Below are 21,959 nucleotides of genomic sequence, written 5' to 3' on the forward strand. Positions count from 1 at the left end.
AAACACTGCATGTACTAAATAAGATAAAGAGAGTACATGAAAGATTATTCTTCATCAACAGTGTGTCGGCATGTATTTGGCAGAAGCAAAAATAATCACTGTTCAAAAAGGTATTCAAAGAGTGTGCTTTCTGAATTATGTCCTGCACAGCTCCAGTTGCCACAACATCCTGTATTTTCCACATCTCTGGTGGAACATCACAACCCAACTATGACTGAGACAAATCACAAGAGACAAGATAACAGCAAGAAAATAACTGCTTTGCTGCAGTAAGAGGAAAAATTTCCACTAGTTCTAACTTCCATCTTCTGAATTGAGGAGAGCAGAACTTGAATGCCTTCTATGGTGATGTAATACGGAAAAAAGAAAGGGGGAAAATTCTCCCAAGAAAGACAAGCGTCATGTCAAGCTGCTCCATCCTGAGGAAATATAACAGCTCTATGGAATCTACACGGCCATGGCTCAGCCGATCATTTAAACATACTCTCAAGCCCATATCCATTAGCGATGCACTTAAGTATATGCATTACTGAATAATGATAGATGGCTGAATCAGGGCCTGAGGGAGCCAATAATGCTCTGAATTTATCATGCTATGGGGGCCGCCCTGCAGCATGGAACTAAGTGACGGAATTAAAAATGGGAGAGAAGTACAAATGGGCTCAGTTAATAAGCTTAACGGCTTCATCCAAGGTGTAGGTCTAATAACTCACATGCTAGAAATAGCAGATAAGATTACACATAGTCCTTTGGCCTTAGCAGCATTTTTCCATAGGTCTTACCGCTGACACGTCATCACTAATCTTGTTTCCCATTTCTAGAGAGTATTTTATAAATAACCACGTTGATTCTACAGCCAGCACAGTGACACAGCATTGAGCTGTTATTTTTAGTTAAGTGCTGAGCTGAATATTCTCTCAAAACATAAAAAATAAAGCTCACAACCAGTCTTATGGGGATTCTTGTTAATATTTAGTGAGCCAACAGGTTGCTTCCCGCTTACCCTTGCTTTTATTGATGATGAATTTAAATTTATGATGAATAAGTGTGCCGTCACTAAAATATCTCCTTTAGGAAAACAGAAATATATTATTTGAGTTAGCAGAAAAGAAAGCGCTGGATTCTTCTATTCACTGCTGTATGTATCTTCATGGTCTTGGCACTACCACAAAAACAGCACTGAGTAATATGAGAACTTTGTTTTTTTCAGATTGATATCTATCATTTTCTGATCCTACACTAGCAACTTATCTGCTTCTCTAGGCTGGCTCAATGAAAATAAAGCTGCATTGGACAGGTTGTTTACTTGTATAGGGTTTAAAATTTATGAAGTTTCACTATATATAAAGGTAATAAAGAGTCTGAAGGAAAGTTGCTGAATCAGAAAACAGAGCAAAATAGGGAAAAAAAGCAAGAAATAAAAAGCGTGAGGTCACTGCATCTTTAAATTTTAGTCTTACTCGCTGTAATTAACCTAGTGCTGAGCACAGTGTTATGGATATGACTCTCCCATACCTTGGCAAGATACAGGACAAGTCACGGTAGTTATCTGTTGTAAAGTACCGTGCCACATCCTGGACACAAACCAAAGAACAATTCTATTCTTCGCTTTGTCTAAATCCAGTTCCTAGCAGATAAGCAAAGGACAAAGAAATAGCACAGCTGCCATTAGTTGGTCAGCTGGTTTGACATCATACAGAAAGAGAAACATTCTGAATGGACGTAGGAGCTGAATGTCACATATTCATTAGAATAACAGCATGTTTCAATACTGTTGTGTACCACAGCCCTAGCCAAATAGCTAGATCTTTACATATCTGAAATACTACAAGCATACTAGGATCAGGTCACAGCCATATTTCACAACCATGATTAAAGACACTTAGGTGAAATGGTGAAGAAGTGGCTCATTTTTCTAGTAACGAGGTCACAATCAGATAATGGAGAGAAACCTGTCACACAAGAAAACATCTCCCACTTCCTGTGACAAAACTGTAACTCAGGCACATCCCAGAGCCCAGGCTCACAGATCTGTGCTGATGAGATCTCTTGAGATCTCCGCGCTACTATGCTCTCAAAACCAAACCATTGCACAAAGCATCAAGCTGATAATCCAGAAGAGAGCACGCACAGAATAAAACAGGTCTGGGAAGAATAAGTTATTTCCATTCCTTCAGGACTCAACAAATGCATGCAACAATTTCCCAGCCATTTTCCTGTTTCACTTGCTCAGATACTCTCTCCACACAAGTCCCATTCACATATCTTCTTTGCATCACTGCAACACCATAGGCCCAACAAACATACTGGTATGTGGTAACTAAACCCCAGCACACAAGGGTAAAGGCTGGTATAATTTGTGCTGGCAGGACAGTCTCTCTTCCTTTAATAATGAACATTCTGGTTTCTTTTTATTCCATCACGAGGCTGCATCATATGTCACTATTTTGCAAAGTTAGAGACAGTAATTACAAATAAAGGAGGCACTGTTAAGCAGAAGAAAAAAAAAAGATTATTAAATGAAATAGAAGAAATTATTTGATGAAATAAATGAGATTATGAAATGTAATATTATCCCTATTATTCCTACTACTTAGGAAGAAAAAAATACAGAAGACAATTTCCTTCACATTTGCCTAATGATTTTTTATCAAATGTAATGGTTATCCCACAAAAGTTTTACAAAATTTATTAACATTTACAAAATTCATACAACTACTCTTTAAAAATGTAGTTTTGTTAATAAAAAGGACAGCTAAAGGCACAGATACAAACACAGAAACCAGGTGATTGGGTTCAGGGATGAGATATCACAGAATCACAGAATCGTAGGGACCTCCAGAGATCATCGAGTCCAACCCCCCTGCCAAAGCAGGTTCCCTACACCAGGTCGCACAGGTAGGTGTCCAGGCAGGTCTTGAATATCTCCAGAGAAGGAGACTCCACAACCTCCCTGGGCAGCCTGTTCCAGTGCTCCGTCACCCTCACCGTAAAGAAATTCTTACGCACATTTGTGCAGAACTTCCTATTCTGGCCATTTCCCCTTGTCCTGTCTCCACACACTGCTGAAAGGAGTCTGGCCTCACCACTCTGCCCCCCACACTTCAGATATTTATAGACCTGGATCAGGTCCCCTCTCAGTTGTCTTTTCTCAAGGCTAAACAGACCCAGTTCACTTAGCCTTTCTTCATAGCGGAGATGCTGAACAAGACCGGATCCAGCACCGACCCCTGAGGAACACCATTAGTTACAGGTCTCCAACCAGACTCTGCACTGCCAACAACGACCCTCTGTGCTCTGCCAGTCAGCCAGTTCTCAACCCACCTCACTGTCCACTTATCTATCCCACAGTTCCTCAGCTTTGTTATAAGGATGTCGTGGGAGACAGACAGTATCAAATGTCTTGCTGAAATCAAGGTAGACTACATCCACTGCTCTCCCCCCATCTACCCAGCCAGTGACAACATCATAGAAGGCTACCAGGCTGGTCAAGCATGACCTCCCCCTTGTGAACCCATGCTGACTACTCCTGATAACCTTCTTTTCTTCTAGTTGTCTGGAGACGGCATCCAGCACAAGCTGTTCCATCACATTTACAGGGACAGGGGTGAGGCTGACTGGCCTATAATTACCTGGACCTTCCTTCTTGCCCTTTTTGAAGACCAGAGTGACATTGGCTATTCTCCAGTCTTCAGGCATCTCCCCCATTCTCCAAGATCTCTCAAAGATGACAGAGAGTGGTTCAGCAATCGCCTCTGCCAGCTCCATCAGCACCCATGGATGCATCCCATCGGGTCCCATGGATTTATGAACATTTGTGTTGCCTAGATGCTCTTGGACCGCCTCTTCCCTGACTAAAGGAAAGTCTTCCATTCTCCAGACCCTCTCACTAACCTCCAGGGTCTGGGATTCCTGAGGCAGAGCTTTTTCACTGAGGACAGAAGCAAAGAAAGCATTCAGTATGTCCGCCTTCTCAGCATTCCCCGTTACCAGAACACCCCTCTCATTTAGTAGGGGAGACACATTCTCCCTGGTCTTCCTTTTACTATTAACATACTTAAAAAAGCCTTTTTTATTACCCTTTATCACCTTTGCCAGATTCAATTCCAGGCGGGCATTAGCCTTTCTCATCGCATCCCTGCAGGCCCTGACAACATTTCCATATTCTTCCCAAGTGGTCAGACCCTTTTTTCACATTTCATGGACCTTCTTCTTTCCTTTGACTTTGTGCACTAGCTCCTTGCTCACTAGCTCCTTGCTCATCCACACAAGTCTCCTGCCACCCTTTCCTGATTTCTTGCTCACAAGGATGCACTGATCCTGAGCTTGGAAGAAGAGCTGTTGAAATGCTGATCAGCTCTCAGAGGCCCCCTTACCTTCTAACACCCGAGCCCACGGGATAGCTCCAAGTAGGTCCCGGAAGAGATCGAAGTTGGTTCTCCTAAAGTCCAGGGTAGCAATCCTACTTTTTGCTTTGCTTCTTCCAGTCAGGATCTTGAACTCCACCATCTCATGGTCACTACAACCCAAGCTGCCCCCGACCTTTACTTCCTTGACAAGCCCTTCCTCTTTAGTGAGAATAAGGTCCAGCAACACCCTCCCCTCGTTAGTTCCTCCACCACCTGCATCAGAAAGTTGTCTTCAACACATTGCAGGAACCGTCTGGACCGTGTTGTTTACCCAGCAAATATCTGGATAATTGAAGTCCCCCATAAGCACCAGTGCCTGGGATCATGACGCTACTTCCAGTTGCTTATGGAAGGCCTCATCAACCTCCTCATCCTGATGAGGGGGCCTGTAGTACACACCCACAACAGTGTCTCCCATACCAGCCCACCCCTTGATTCTCACCCACAAGCTCTCCACTGCTACACCATTCTCCCCCAGGTGGATTTCAATACATTCTAGGTGCTCTCTCACATAAAGAGCAACTCCACCACCCCGCCTCACCAGCCGATCTTTCCTAAAAAGCACACAGCCCTCCATTACAATATTCCAGTCACGCGAGCTGCCCCACCACGTCTCCGTGATTGCAATGAGATTGTAGCCGTGTGACTGCACGCACATCTCCAACTCTTCCTGTTTATTTCCCATACTGTGCGGATTAGTGTAGAGACACTTTAGGGAAGCAGCATCCCCCTGCCCCTCTCCATCTCTTTGAACTCCACCCTCATCACCAATCAAGCTCTGTTTTGAGCCTTGAACTACCCGCTCAACCCCAGTGGCCCTCATTTTGTCCCCTTTCCCCTTCTTACCTAGTTTAAACACCTTTTAATGAGCCCCGCCAGTTCCTGGGCTAGGATACTTTTACCCCTTGCAGACAGGTGAGTTCTATCTGCATCCGTCATGCCAGGTGCCGAGTAAATTGCCCCATGGTCAAAAAAAACCCAAATTCTTGTGCCTCCACCAACCTCTAAGCCATTTATTTATGAGGAGGGTTTTTTTGATCCTCTCAGTATCCTTCCCTGCCACTGAAGGGATATAAGAGAAAACTACCTGCAGGCTCACTCCATCAAGTACTCTCCCCAGTCCCTTGAAGTCATTTCTGATAGGCGTCAGGCTTCTCTCAGCAGCATCATCACTGCTGACCTGAACTACCAGTAAGGGATAGTAATCAGATGGGCGAAAAAGCCCAGAAAGATTTCTAGAGATATTCCTGACCCGTGCCCTAGGGAGGCAGCACACTTCCCTCCAGGTGGGGTCAGGCTGACATATTGGGCCCTCAGTTCCTTTTAGAAGGGAATCACCTACGACTACCACCCTCCTTTCTTTACTGGAGGAGGCAGTCTTCAAACATGGAGCCGACCGCCTCTCCTTAGAAAAGCTTGGAGGCTGTCCCTCCACCTCATTCTCAGCCATCTCACCCTCCAGTTTCAGGGCTCCAAACCTATTACACAGAGGCACCTGAGGAACCGAAGTAGGTCGGGATGGGCACCGCCTGCATCGCTGAGGCCACTCCTCCTCTCTTCTCAAGTTGGCTCTCTTGGTTTGACCATGTCTGAACGTTGGCTATAAAAAGCCTAAATATTTCAAACTAACATCCAAGCCAGGCGAACACACATGAATCTGGATACACAGTAATGTTTATTATTATTATTATTTTTCAAAATACACTTCATACTTTACAATTACAGTTTACTTACCAAAGACATAGACCTATCAGGCAGTCCACAGTTTGCACGTGTGCTCACTGGAGTGCTGGGCTGGCTGGAAGTACTGATTGTATCCTTGGGTTCTTGACGTTCGGGGACAGGCTCATACAAGCTGTCCATTGAACCCTCCTAAAATAGATTGAAACAGAATTATAAAGATGAATACTTGTAAGTCCACTTAAAAACAAACAAAAACATTCATTTTGCATGATTTGTAAAATATAAAGACTGATTTTCCTCCATTATCTTTCAAAAAACTTAATTTCCTCTCTCTGTAAAAAACATATAATGCTTATGGTAAATACCAGAATTTTGGAGTTCACAATATCAAAACACAGATTCCACAGATTGGCAGGAATAAATATGAAAGTACAGTGAAAATGAGACTTACCTGCTCAGAAGGAATTTAATCTGCTTTGAATATTTTCCCAGTGAATTTTAATCATTGACTTTAACTGCATTAATTAAGGAATAAATAAAATTTTTCGCAGTATGACTTACAGCAGAAAAATGCAATTGAAATTAATGTGATATATTCTATAAAAACATTTATTCCTCTACAGAAGATAAATACAGATGCAGCTTCGAAGCTAGGCTGCTGATACATAATGTTTGACCTACTGACCACACTCCTTTTAATGCACTCCGGAATCCCATTGGCTTTCTTGGTCACCACGGCACAGCTGGCTCACGGCCAACCTGTCATCCACCAGGACCCCCAGGTCCTTCTGCACAGAGCTCCTCTCCAGCAGCTCATGCCTCAACCTGTACTGTTACTTGTGGTTACTCCTTCCCAGGTGCAAGACTCTATTCTTGCTTTTGTTAAACCCCATCTGGTTTCTTAGTGCCCAGCTCTCCAGCCTGTCCACCAGGTCTTGCTGAATGGCAGCACAGTCTTCTGGCATGTCAGCCACTCCCAGCTTTGTATTGTCAGTATATTTACTGAGGTTGAACACTATCCCCTCATCAAGGTCGACAATGAAGACACTGAACAAGACTGGACCCAGCACCAACCCCTAGGGAGCACTGCTTGTCACAGGTCTCCAACCAGACTCTGCACTGCTGATCATCACACTCTGAGCTTGGCCAGTCAACCAGTTCTCAATCCACCTCACTGTCCACTCGTCTATCCCATGCTTTATCAGCTTTGTTAGGATGAATAAAAGATAAAGCACTTGATTTTGTAGCGAGGACTGCAATTCAGATGGCTTCAAGAACATCACTGATTTTGTGAGACTGCTTTCTAAATTTCTAAAATATCAAATAAAAACACAGGAACCAAATAGAAGAACAGACGAGTTGTATATCTCCTGTTCATTCAAACACCAAAATGTACTTTGTGTCTTTTCTAGTTGGACCTACAGAGCAGCTTCTGGGAGACCACTGACATGGCAGAGCAGTGCCTGTGCACACAGCTACTCCCTTACAGAAGCTGTGCAATTGAAATAAAAGAACATTTGCAAGAAATTGTGTCAGACTGGGAAGAGACTGCTATTTTCTTCTGTTGCACAGAAAATGATTTCCACTCCCATCTGGAGAACCCGAAGGACACCGTGGAGTCCAGAAGGGAGAAATTCAGGGAACCAAACAGGGAGGGGAAAGCAAGGTCTGGACAAGGAGTGATCCCATTCAGGTACAGTTTTATTTGCTCCTTGATTCAAGTGAAAATACCCATGGCTCTGTGTAGGACCAGCAACAAGGGCAGGTCAGTAACGCCTGCTCTGACTGCTGCACTAGATGGGCCATAGACACTGCAGTGATGTCACCATGATGACACATGGGCACCATGGTGATTTTTGAGCCTCTCCCACTGTAGCCCCTTGACAGGTCTGTGGGATTTCACTTGCTAGCTGGGAGGGTAAAAGGTAGTTCCCTGCAGAATTGGCTGCAAGCACAAACCACAGACTGAGACAGTAAGGGAAGCTGTCTGCAGGACAGGAACTTCTGGTTCTGATCCAGAGGCTCCGGCTGCATTCCCAGGCTCTCCTTCTGATCTTCTGGATCAGGATAAAGGAACAGTCTGGGCATCAAATATGGATGAAAAGGATGCACTAACTTATCCTCATCACGAGGAAATCAGAAGTATAGCCCCTACTTCTTACAAGGAGAGCACACGCAGAGGCACTATTATCTCTGCAGCCCTCACTTTTCCTGAGAAACTCTGGGTACTGGCTGAAAATCACCAATTTAAGAGCATTTGGTGGGGTCAGAATGGAAGCTGCGTTGTAACTGACCAAGCAATGTTTCAGATCGAAGTACTGGGAAAGAAAGGATCTTTGAGAGTATTTGGGACAGAAAGTATGAAATACTTTATTCGTCAGCTTAATGTGTACAGATTCACAAAAGCACAGCTTGACTCCAGAAGATCTCCCTCGCTTCCCGAGTTTCTGGCAGAAGAGGCATTTGTGGCTCACAGGAAGGTACATCAGCTGCTGCGCACACCAACCAACCCTCATAATATTCTCCTGGAAGAGATGAAGGGGTCCAATAAAATAAACCTTGGTAACAGAGGAGATGAGGATGACAGGAAATGTTCTGATCCTAATTTCTTCCTCTGGCTGTTTGCAGGAATTTTAGAGGTAGCATTGCTGAGTACGAGTAATGTGGGAAAAATATATTTGGGTTTTATCCAGTGAGTCTGAACCATGGAACAGAAAGATATATAAATGAGGGTATGAAGAGTCTGTTACTTCAACATATCTTGCTTTAGTCAGCCTAGATTTAAAATGACAGACATTTTAATACCCATGTTTGTCTTTAGCAATTAAAAGTTAAAGTTTCTGTTTCTTGCTGTCTTTCAAATCACAGCTCTTCTGCTTTGTATTTTCAGTTACTTTGCTACTACAACCCATACTTCAGGAAAGATCACCCAGAGCTGCTAGAACTCTGCAAGCACAGAGTTGCCCAAAAGAGAAGAGCTGTGGCTGCCCACAACCCACAGGAAGAGCTGAATGAGCGGCCCCCAAGAAGCAGCCCAGATGCCCAGCCCATGGAAAGAATGGCTGCTGGGCCAGAGCAGAGCCTGCTGACAGCAGATCCACAAGCAGGCACACAGCCAGTGCCATCCATGGGGCCTCCTCCACCCAAGCAACCCAAGAAAGCCCCTACCCAAGCCCAAACAGGCAGTGCTGCAACTCCACCAGACCCTGCTGCTGCACCAGAGAGAGAAGAATGCCAGCCTCTGCCCCCTCCCCCCACTGCCACCTAGCAGCAGCCCCATCTTGGGTGCAGTTTCAGCTCCTCCAGCTTACAACTCTCTGCCCTTCAAGGCACCCACTTTTACACCTGGCTTAGTGTGACAGGCATTTGCCCAGCCCCAACAGGAATCAGAGCTGCAGGATCCTGGGGCTGCCCTGCATTACCTCAGCCACTGTTTTGCCATGGCCATGTTGGCAGCAGCCAAGGTGACATCAGCTAACTGGGAACCCTGGGCTGTCTCACATTGCCCAACATGCACCTGCAGCTCCCACAAAGCAGCCCTGCATTGCCCAACATGCACCTGTGGCTCTGACAGAGCAGATGCAGAAGAGCAGCACGCATTTATAGGTTTATAACTTCATACTTCATAGACAGGTATTTCTGGAAATAGGAAGTTAGAATAATAAATCCTTTCTGTTGCCATGTCCTTTTCATTTACTCGTTCTGGTGAAATCTCAGATCACATTGTTATTTTATTTTCAAAAAGAAATAGAAACAATGGTTCTCTAACATCAAATAAACAGTTTTCTGTAACAGTGAAGCTCTAGACCCTTAGCCATAGAGAGTAAAAGATTGGATGGTGTTTGCATGCTGCGTGCACAGAGAATGCTCTTCTTAATGACTTCTGAGGAAAAGTAGAGACAAATTAAATAGCAGCTTTTTAATTATTGAAGACTCAGAAAGAGAATGCCAGCTTCGTAGGATGACTGCTCACAAGATACTGCTCTACACTGTCAGGCAATAATAACTCTTGGTTTAATTTCTGGGCTAACATTTACCAAGGGTCTGACAAACCAAGTGCTTTGGAGAGGCCTTCTCTGGAAAATCAGAGAACATTGTTCAGAAGACCTGGAAAGATATTTGGCCTTACTTGCTACAGAAGGGTAATGGATATAAATTTGGCAACTTCCTTATATTTTTAAATCTCATTTATTTAACATCCTAAACCCTTTGTATTGTACTAAGAAGGCAGTGCAAGAAATAACTGAAGACAGCATAAGGCAGCATTGCCACAGACTGACTGCTGCCGTGGATTTTGCATATCCACGTAGTGAGCAGGAAAGCTGAAAGCTGGCCAGGCTTTTGGGGGGTTAGTTTTAGAGCAGATCATTTCTCTCATCAAGTGCACCACTGGATCAACACTGCCTTGGTGACCAAATGTTTGGCAAGAGAGAATTTGAATGGAAGTGAAATGCAGAGGTGAAACAAGACAGACTTCTTAACCCTTCTTTGGACGCTCTACAATAGTTTTACATCCTTGTATTTTCAACTTGGATACGAATTATAAAACAGCATACACGTGAATCAAGTCATTAAAATTATTTTAGCACAGCTTTTAAGAAAGAATTTATTATAATGTTGTTAGATATGTGAAAATACAGTAAATAAGGCAGCTGTTGGAAGCATACAAAACGCATTAGAATCATCCAATATAGTCACTTTTATAGATCTGCTGATCATGTGAATAAACAGAAATGGAGGGGAAAAAAGAGTTCTGATGGTTTCATTAGAAAAGGGCATTTTTTTCCCTCAGGCAATCTCAGTATAAGAAGGTAACTGCACTGAATGAAACTTGCTTTGTTTTCAAAGTAGTTTTAAGTCTTAAATGTATCAACATCTAGAAAAATATTTCACTGCTTTTACCTGCACCGTTCTACTCACTAAAAATACCACTATCTTGTGGTCAGTGACAATCGCATTAGCTATAGTTCTCAAATATGCTGGCATACATCCTCAATGAAAGTACTGTTTCCAAAATATATGGAACATTTGCATTTCATATCTAATATGAAGGAAATGAACAATATGGGATTCCAGTCTCTGCACAAAACAACCAAAATTGTAAAGCATTAACCTTATATATGCACACTATATAATTTCCAGATCTTGAAAAGTTACTTAGATATTCCCAAATAATGTCTTTCAGATAACACATGTACTATTTTCCTTAAATTATAGACTTACACATAACTTCAGAAAGAAATTCTACCATACAAAAAAAGTATGCCAGTTTGCATACATATTTAAGTCATGGCATCTTCAGCCAAGCTTTGGGTTCTTTTTTATTTGGTTGGTTTGTTTTGTTCTTGTTGCTTGTTTGTTTTGTTTTCTATTTATTTTTGTGGGTGGGCTTTTTTAAATCTTTACCTCCTTTATTCCTTAATACATAAATTAATCTGCACAGTGTGAATATACAATTACTCTTCCTGTAAGGGACATCCTTATTTCATTCTGTCTTGCACCCAGACACCATCTTCATATCATCTCCATGTGAGATGTGGGATTGAAAAATGTGAAGGTATTGAAAAAGTGAGGACATGAGAAAGAAAGTGTGGAGCATACAAGCAAGAACAAGTGTACATAAGGAATAATGCAAGGGAAAGTTAATGCTCAAGAAAGAAAGCATGCAGGAAAGATCCAGAGGTTTGTGGCCCAGCCTGTGGCAGGGGGGTTGGAACTTGATGATCCTTGGGGTCACTTCCAACCCAAACCATTCCATGATTCTATGAGAGGGTGAAGAAGAGGAAGAAGAGAGAAAGAGCAAGGGAGAGAAAAGCAGAGAGAGAAAGAGTGTGAGATCTGAGCAGTGACTGGGAAGTGCTTGAGAAAAGGAAAGAGGAAGAAACGGGATGAGAGAGAAAGCTTGTATGAGAAAGGGTGAGCACAAGTGGTGCGAGAAAAGGTGTAATCCTGTGAGAACACATGAGTGTGTGAGATTGAGAGTATGCGTGAGAAACAGCAAGTACATGGGAGGGAGAGTGATAGCATGAGAAAGCATGAGAAAGAGGGTGCAAAAAAAAAAAAAAAAAGGTAAGGACATGGAAAGGAGCAAGGCTGCAGTAAGGGGGAGCACTCAAAAGAGTGAGTAAAAACACACAAGTGTGGCCAAGAGAGAGCAAGATAACAGCAAGCATGTGAGTAAGAGTGTGTGTGCGCAAGAGAAAGCATGTGGGAAAAGCACACAAGAAAGAGTGTGCAGGAAAGAGTGAGGAGACAAAAGGAAGAGATGGTATGGGTAAGAAAGCAAGCACAAGGGCATGAGAAAGAGCAAGCCCGAGGTTGCAGGAAAGGAAGTCAGAGAGAGACAAACAGCATAACAAAGGGAGCATGGGCCATGAGGAAAGAATGGGCTTGGCAAAAAGGATGTCAAAATTAAGAGAAAGTGAATGGGGGAGAAATAAAGAGAACGAGAATGAGTGAGAAAGAACAAGGGAAAAGGAAAATTTAAAAAAGAGAAAGGAAAGCAGCAAGGGAAAAAAAGGCATGTGATTCTATGATTCTATGTGGGAAAAAGAGAAAAAAAGGTTGCAAGAATTGATGCAGGGTCGCAGGAAAGAGGATGAGGTCACAAGAATGAGCTGTCAGAAAGGGTGTGTGGATGTGAGGAGATACTTAAGAGTGCAAGAAAAGGAGTGCGGTTGAGGGAAAGGGAATGAACGCACAAAAGTGCATTGTTGTACATGGGACTGCACAAGTTTGTGTGGGAGAGAAATTGAGAGAGGAAAAGCAAGATGGTGAGGAGCTGGGCAGCGTTAGCAAGGGCTTCCAAGAAAGGGCCTGTAGGCCTGCCCTTTGCCCCCAGGATTAATGAGAGAAAATAATTTACAGATTTGAGCTCGTGCAGACTTAGAATTTATTCAAATCTTTAGTAGTTCTGAGCACATTAAACAGCACAAGGCAATGTGATAACAGGAAAAAAACACTTATTTCTGTAATGCCTGCTACTTTTTCCTTATGACAGAAAAGATCCTAAGTCAGAGCTAGAGGAAAATAATTTTCTGCATTTCTTTGCATGTTATTTCTATCATCATGTGCAGAGACTATGTGGATCATAAGATGGAGAGAAAAACAGCTGTTTTAGTTTACAACTTTAAATATAATACATTTTACTGAGTTGTCAGCACATCTTTCTATCAGCTATCAAAATAAAACACATAACTAGTTCTATGCTACTGAAAATCACTAAAACTATTAGACTCTCATTCAGTACTTTATGTTTCACTAGCAAAACTGGTAGCTAGAAAGCTATGTATGGAAGAGAAATAGACAAATGTAAGGAAACCTATTTGGCTTACACCAAATTGGTGCTCAACTTGAATATCTGATCCGAGACCATGTAATTAGGAGTGTTGTTTACTTTTCCTAGCTCCCTTCTCTTGTAGGTTTCTGACATATTTGATGTTGGCAGCGCTTCAGCAGGGAAGAAAATTCTTCCCTGTCTTCATCACTTCCATTGCTATCAATACTGTTTCATATCAAATAAGGTTGTAATTATCCTTTAAATATCACCTTCTATAAGAAGGGGTTTTTTGTTCCTCACATATCCACTGGAAATTTTCCTGAAATTCAGTTTTTCTTTGAACCAGAAACATATCTGGATGTACCTCTCAGCAAATTAAATTACAGACAAGAATGGTCCAAGGCACTGTAATGTGATCCTTTGCACTGATGTCCCCTTGCCTGCGCAGTCCCTTGCTCACACTCGTCTTATGGCAACTAAAAGGCAGCCAAACTAGTCCTGAGCACAGTTCTTGAAACACCATTGAGGCAATACTCAACAGTCAGGTTGTATGCAGCCACTTTGTTTTGGAGAGTTTGGTAGAAAAGACCTATGTTCTTGGGTACCAAGAAGTCTCAATATCTGGACATACTCCTGGATATGTGTACCTTTCTTCAGAGGTGGTTCTTTGTCTTTCTTGTGGCTCCAAAAGTAGAGAAATAACAAAAAGCCTGTAATCTGTGTTAAGTGCATGTTCATGTTCAAAGGGGATCCCATCAAAGAGAATAGTCTGCTGTTTTCCGGGAGAATGCTATCAAATAAGTAATAAAAGTATACTTTCTCAGAAGAAAAGAACCAGCTAGGCCAGGATTAATTAACAGAGTGTTCCTGGTGAACTAATGCTAGCAGCAGAGTGTTGATGTTAACCTAATGATTAAAAGAGAAAGTATTATAGGAAGCATATCTACCTTAATTGAAGGACTATAATAGAAATATAATATTTCTCTTTCTCAGGTTTGTAGGATGTTGTCATTTAGTAGACAAGCTATCAAAACAGATAATTTGGAGACATAACATCTTGCAATTGATACAAAAGCACTGCTTGATTTGGGCACCTCTCTATATAAAGTCCAGAAACAAACAGTAGTGTTCTGATTTAATCATTTGACATGCTAAGCACCCTACGGTGGAAAAAACACTACAAATTTGGAGTCTAAGGTTGATATTTGAACATAATATGTCTACAAAAACTGAGACAGTTATACTTTAGACTGTTCCGTAAAATGGAGAAGGGACATAAGATTTTGAAGGAAAATTTAATTTTTCTGCAGGTTTCCTTAGACTATGTTAAGGAATCCAGTGCAAAGTTGATCTCAATTTACAAGCCAAATCACTCTGAAATTAAGTCAGGACAAGATATACTGCAGAGGAAACAACTCATGCTGGAGCACCACCAACAAAACCAACAATGATAATAATGAGAAGAGCTGGAGATCATTGGACTCCCACAGCAACAGGCATGGATAATTTCTATCTGCTTCCCTCGGAAGGGCATAGTACCATCCAGGCTGAACAACTGCTTACAGCCACCTTGTGAATCTTGACTGTATTCAGCCTCCTTGACATCACTTGCAGGACTGGCCTGTCACACTGGGTTTCTCATGCGAAAAATCTGTCTCAGCAGTTTTTAAAGTCCAAAAGCAAATCCAAAGAAAGTCATATCTGACTGTATAAACCAATCTTGTTCCTTTAATTACCACTTATTCCACCACTTTGAATCTGCCAAAAGCTGCTTCTACCATACCTTTAAACAAAACATTCTTGGCATTCCCTAAGATTATAGCTTACTTTATTCAGTATGCTCAGTAAGGGAGAAAATAATTGTTCAACCTATAAAACAGTGTCTTTAAAATAAGTATTCATGTGTACATACACACACACACACACACACACAAGCACACACTCACTGCAGGCAGTCTTCTCAATCTATGTGAGGAAAACATTCATGAGATACCATTTTTGCAAAACTACTTCTGTTCCATTTGCAGTCAGAGAATCTCTTCTGTGGTTTCAGGTTGAATACTTACTCCAGGTATTCATTTGGTTTAAATCAGAAGTGATTTCAATTGATTGGTGTCCATTTACATCTGCAAAACAGCTGGCTCCTCTAATGTCTTTTAATGTTGTTTTGAAACCTAATTATTTTGTTATTATGTGTTATTTTTGGCTTGCCTTTCTCAAAGAGAAAAATATCCTCCTATCTTGTTTGCTAGCTCAACCACTGTGCCGCCAGCCTTTTCACAGCCACAGACTGACATGGTAAAAGTAGCCAGTGTACATACTTGGGTCACTAGCTCATTTCTAAGCTAGACAATCTGATTACAGAAAGCAATTGCACTACGTTGCATGCACAGGGAGGAGTACACAGGGCTCTGATTTTTATGAAATATAGATCCATGCTAGTGACTTCTGAATTATCTTTAGATCTTGATAACTTGTAAGATGTTTTGCCAGCTGCTCAAGAGATTACTGCAACGGACAGAATGGCTCCCATGGAAAGCTTGTAAAGAAAGGAGGTTATCTTCTTAGCAGCAATCTTTAAACAGAACTAATTATTTCATTACAGAAACTATCATGGCAGTAGCTTTCACTTGTCTGAACCATCCATAATTACTGCCCACAGCATGTCTCTCACAGAAACTTTAGTTGCTGCCCACCCTACAGAACAGGGATACCGTGACCCGACTTGCTCTTGCCCACACTTGCTCTATCCCACATTGTATCTATAAGCTGATTTCTCAACTGATACAGCGAGCAATACATACTTTAAAAGTCAACTATGCAGAAAGCAACAAGCTGTCCCAATGGAAAAAAATTTAATAGAATAATTCTGACCCAAAGAACTGCAGAAATGAGTGTTTTCAAGCTGTTACAGACTATGCCAAAAAGCCATTGCTAACTTTGAACAAAGTCACAGACTCTTTAAACTGTGATCAAAAGCGTCCCTGAATTCACATGGAATTATTTTTTATGAAGGGACACTAGTCACAGAATCTCAGTATATCACTGCACTTTAAGTACTCCAAAACAGTTTTTAATCCTTATAATCTGGAGGGCACCCATACTCTGTGCTTAGATAGCATTAGCAACCAGTAACAATGGTTCCTTATTTGAATTTGTATCAGTGTGGTTTTAATACTGACCTTTATTTTTCTTTTAAAACACATGGGGAAGATACACTAAACATCTGTACAACAGATGAGAAAAAAGGCCAATAGATCTCCTTTGCTGTATAAATATACAGCAAATATACTCACCTAATTACCACTACTAATACCGAGCATTGGTACTGGCAGATGGTTAAGCTCTGAAAACAGAAGCAGTTTCTGTGGATTTCCTATCCTCATTTACCTGTTCATTCTGACCAATTGTGTTGGAGTAAGAAAGAAGGACAATTTAAAAAAAAAAATACAAAGAAAGAAAGAAAAAAAAAAAACAAAGAAAATCTGGAGGTCTTAGATTCTTAGATCAACTCTTCTGTCCTTGAGTACATAACATCATATGACTGGATCAGCCCAGATGGCTATGTATTCACGCTTGGCTACTAGAAAACTAAGGTTTGAAAAGTTCTAGCAGTTTTCCCAGACTACTATAAAAGGAAATCAAACTCCACTATCTCAAACAAAATAGCATAAAGCAAATTATTTGCTTACATATATCTAGCAATTTTAAGACACATAATGAGATGTTTCACTGTGCTGGGTCAAATGCTTCATGTTTAAATCTGCAGATTTTTGTAATAGTCTCGGCACACAGCATATTTATAATAATTTTTTTCCTTCATCTTATTTTCACTGAATCATGATTTGTTATGTGTAATTTCTCATACATAAAGTCTTTCCTCTATACTACAGGGTCTCACTGTCATTAGACAATTCTTGCACAATTGGTGATTAAAACCTTGATTTTTTCCTTCCATACACACCCACCAGTTCAGATTGACAATTCAGCAACCCAGTAAAGAAAAATATGTGGTGGTACACTTACCAGAGAGAAACAGAAGAGATTCATGTTGCTACTGAGATCTACTCCAGCACCCCAAAATTCTGCTCCAGAGAACTCCTGCTGCACAATGCAGTTCCTCCTTACTCTCCCAGCTGTTTGTACATTTCTCCCTGGAGATTACTGCAAGATAAAATCCCTGCAATAATCCAGTGGATTCAGAGCCCATTATCAAATGAGACAGGCTTTCTCAGGACAGTACAAGCAGTTTTCTGAATTAATGAACAACATTTACCCATGAAACAAAAGCATGGTCTGAATGATTATGATGGACTTGGGATATGTTCTCTTGCAGGCTGTTGTTTCCATTTAGTTTCTAAATAAAATAAAATTACTTATGCTTAAGGCCACTGGAACATATAGCTAACTCCAAATCTCATCGTGCTCGTATTTTCCAAAGACACAGAAATTCTTGGACAATGCTACATTTCTGTGCAAATAAACTAATTTATAAAATACAGCAGCTACTGTTGACTGCATTTTGAATGGAAGCATCTTACTTATATACCTTAAAAAGAAGGGATCATGCCATGATCAAATTATATAAAATAAAAAAAAAAGTACTCCATTTGGGGCTGTATATGACAGAATAATTACCAAACCTGTTACTGTTTTGACTGCTTGATTATGCAGATTAGGAATAAAACAAATTTGCTATTGGAAAATATGTCAAATTTGAAAAATTAAAAAACTGAACATACTCAAAGCAGATTTATGGGTTATAATGAAAGGCATTATAGTATATACAGGAAAGCAGATGAGAGATAAGAAATCTGAAATAAAAACAGTAGCCCATGTGATTAAATCAACAAAAATATCATTGTATAAATTGACAAAATACCACTAGACAAAGGAATTCCTATGTATTTCTCTGATATGGAGTAGAGCTATAGTCTGAGAAAGAAATAAAGACATATAGACTGTGAGTCTCAAATTGTTTCAGATTACGAAACACATAGAATTATATTGTTCTTGGAATAATGTTCCTTCCCAGTTATTTTCCCACAGCTTACATGTGAACAGGATACTATTTGGTTACGTGAATAAGCAGTAGCTGATACCAAAGAGCAGAGCAGAACTTTCCTCGAAATGAGAGATACTCTGAGATACTCTCATTTTGTGGCCAAGATCTCAATTTCCTTTTTCTTATTGTAGAAATTTGTATTTGTAAATGTCAAGTATCTCTTTTATTGCTCATACATCTCACTACACTGGTTTGTTCCAGTCATTTTGCAATTTGATTCTGCACTGCAGTGAATTCAAAGCCCCCAATTTTAGCAAGATAACTAAATTTTAACATATTCTCTATCGTGAACAATACCCAAACAAGACACATAAAGGCATTGAAGGCAAACACAAGAAGATAAGATTCACAACTTCAAAATGAGAAGATCTTCAGTTTGTGCTTCACCTGTTTGCTTGACATACATAAAAGTCTTGAAGGTTTTTTCCAGGCCTTCTTCGCAGTTACAATTTTAGGAACACTAACAGACTTTGCTACCACCAAGTGACACTCCCCTAACATGATTATGAACGTGTATGAGAGTCTTGGCTTACCGCAGATGGGCAGATGGGTTTGTGGCTCACTCACTTGTCTCCTCAAGGGAGCAAACTTTGGTCATTCCTGTTCCTCGGCTTCTTCAGGTGAAAAAAATGAAATAATATCAAAAACTTCATGTGCAAAGTACTATGAAAGAATTGTGATCTATGGTGGTGAACATGCTTTAGCGGGGGAATTGGACTTAATGATTCCCTGAGGTCCCTTCCAACCCCTAGAATTATGTGATTCTGTAATGATGAAAAGCACTATGACCCAATTACAGAGAATTACTTTTTTTTTAAACATCAATTATAGCAACAGCTATCTGGAAGACACTAGGAAGACTAGAAAGCTGGTGAGATGACGAGATATACTATGGAATCAAGCCCCAAGAAACTCAGGGTGATGTGTTTTTCATTCAGACTGGTTTAATCTCTGGATTTGGGTTTTGAGGTTTTGTTTTGTTTGTTTCGTGTATGTGTGTGTGTTTGGTTTTTTTTGTTTGTTTTGAAGGGACTGTGCATATTTACTTGCAAGCACTTAGGATGAGGATTTCATACTATAGATCCTCAAGGTAAGCATAGCTAAGAGTCTGGATGTTAAACTGAGCTATTCAGTTTACATTTTGCTTGTATGAGCAGACACACTGAAAAGATCATAGTTGAAGGTAAAAAAACAAAGATAAAAAGCAGCCTGTATCCATGCTTACAAGCATACACATATATGGCAAGAAGTACTATAGCAAGGCAAAAATGCAGAGCTGTACAAGGAAATATTTTATAAAGAGAGATAAATGTTCATCTAGTAACTTTCTAAGGCATTGGGCCAAATCTTGTTTCAGTTGTTCTTGATTCACCATTTGGACAGGTGCAATTCATCATATTAAACTTGAAATCATGTGAGCTAGGCACTAGTCTACTAAAGTAAAATGTGAACAGCAGAAGCAGACTTTACTCAAAAGCAAGCTGGAGTCATACAGGTTTAGATTCTGCAAACATGCATACTGAGTGCATGACCCAGATGGCTTGTCTTCCTGCATTCCCTTCTTCATTCTCCAAAAGGCAGATCTCCAACATTCAGTTCCTCTCATTTCATGTCGTGGTGGATTAATCCTTCAGTTTCCAAGTGTACTAGCTATATCTATATATCTATATTGAAAACACTGCAGTACTGAATTAAAGTTATTCAATTTGGGTGTAAAATATTGTTCAGTATTGTAAAAAATAGTTCAAATATCCTGCTTAAGAAGCAGAGATAATTAAACCTCAAATTTCCATTCTGTTACCATAAAGCTTTACAACTAATAGCCAAAGCACAGCTACAGATATTCTAGATACTAAGCCAATAAGACCCCTAAACAAAAGACTGCAAACTTATTATTATATGTTTTTAAGTAATTGTAGGTGACTTTTACAAAAGTTAACATTTTAGACCTATACTAATTCACTGATACAGCCATCTGTAAGGGACAAGTTGATATTTCTAAACTATAAATGGCATTACTCATCAGATTCCTTTACTTGACTAATGCATAAATTAGTAACTGTGAGGAATCTTCTATTATAATAATTAAAATAAGGTGCAGTACCTTATAATTTTGTTGGTCAGGATGGATAATACAAAAAAAAACCACTCAGCATGACTTTTTAATGATACTCGACACTACAGCTGTCTCTGTAAAGAAACTGAACTTTATAAAGAAAAAACAAACAAACAAACAAAACCCAGAAAGTAAAAAGAACAAATTAGAAGGTAAAATCAGTGTTTTTAATTTTACCTGGCATAAATAGAGCCATTTGCTGCAGCAGCAATGCAGTGTCTGAAGCATGGACTCAGATGTGAATGGTCCAAATTGTTTATTACAAGTTCTCACATCACTTATATACCTTCACAAGTTTTCTTTTTCTAGCTTTCCCATCCCCCCTTACAACTTTCCCATCCACCTTTACATGTCAACAGAGCATTCTACAAAACACTCTTCAACCGTTCACACAGGTGCTTATCCAATCAGAGCTGTGAGATGTTCTTTCTTCTTCTAGAGGTGTCCTTGGTTCTCATGCTGTTTATCTTGCTCCACAGCTTCTGCTCTGAACAGTTTTTCTTGTTTTCCCACATAGCAACACACCAGAACAGTAAAATCACACGTTAAGAGGGGTAGAGAAATCAGTTTCACCAAACAGGAACCATGTGAAACCTTCACTTTCTAACTCTTATCTTGCCAATCCATGGTTTCTAAACAGTTGGGATTTACATCTACGCAAGTTGTTCAAACACCACTAAAAAATAAAAAATGCCCACAAATTGAGACTTTCATATATTGAGGTTTCTATTCCTGCACAATGAAAAAACTGCATAGCTGAGATCTTTGGGCATCCTTGGCCTCTTCAGGAGGCTTGGTATCAGCTGTGTATTCACAGTAAGTGGCAACATACAATTTAGCCTGTCATACAAGTAGTCAAGGTCAAGCTATGAATCAAATACCTAAAATTCAGTCTCAGCTGCAGGCTCCTAGACGTATGCTAGCCATTCTAATGGTGCAGTTTCATCTGTCACTGTGAAAACCCACCAGCAGAGTTGTGTGACTCACAGATTTATTTGGTTTTCTGGATAAATAAACCCCTCTAGAATAATATATACAATAATAGTTAACCCAGACACATTTCAGTAAGCCTGGAACTAATTATCCTTTGTCTTCCCCCTGCTTTTTTTCCTCCTACAGCACACCTACCTTTAATGAAAATGTGCATCACCTATTTGTTATCTGAGCATCTTCACATAGATTTAAAATGAAGATCAACAAAGCTATTGTAAGATAAAGTATGAGTGTTAAATATAATCAGGTGGTAAGCATTTCCTTATTTCCTCCACATAAAGAATATGAATTACTACTTCATCGTGAGTTCTAAGTAAATGTTGTGCAGTACGACTTTGCTCCAGAGGCTATGTTGGTAAAACTTAGGAGATTCAAAAATAATGAGTCAATTATAGGCTTCCTCTTGGTTCTGCC

The 21,959-nt window shown here is 40.4% G+C and overlaps 1 protein-coding gene and 1 long non-coding RNA gene across 2 annotated transcripts in view; both read right to left on the reverse strand.

Annotated features, from left to right (window-relative positions):
* Positions 1-6,272, reverse strand: part of LOC109369953 (putative uncharacterized protein ENSP00000383407) — a 31,012-nt gene extending 24,740 nt beyond the window's left edge. Inside the window, exon 1 of the mRNA XM_031555734.1 lies at positions 6,144-6,272. Within this exon, the coding sequence (XP_031411594.1) occupies positions 6,144-6,272 (129 nt within the window). The remainder of the gene's footprint in view (positions 1-6,143) is intronic.
* A 316-nt stretch (positions 6,273-6,588) lies between these two features.
* LOC116217398 lies at positions 6,589-20,565 on the reverse strand. The gene is made up of 3 exons (XR_004161881.1): positions 18,970-20,565; positions 17,398-17,535; positions 6,589-8,617 (listed from the first exon to the last, which is right to left on the reverse strand). It is a non-coding gene; the product is annotated as an uncharacterized LOC116217398 (long non-coding RNA).
* Between the last annotated feature and the right edge of the window lie 1,394 nt (positions 20,566-21,959).

The sequence above is a fragment of the Meleagris gallopavo genome, chromosome 1 (assembly GCF_000146605.3).
Source record: "Meleagris gallopavo isolate NT-WF06-2002-E0010 breed Aviagen turkey brand Nicholas breeding stock chromosome 1, Turkey_5.1, whole genome shotgun sequence".
Classification (NCBI taxonomy): Eukaryota; Metazoa; Chordata; class Aves; order Galliformes; family Phasianidae; genus Meleagris; species Meleagris gallopavo.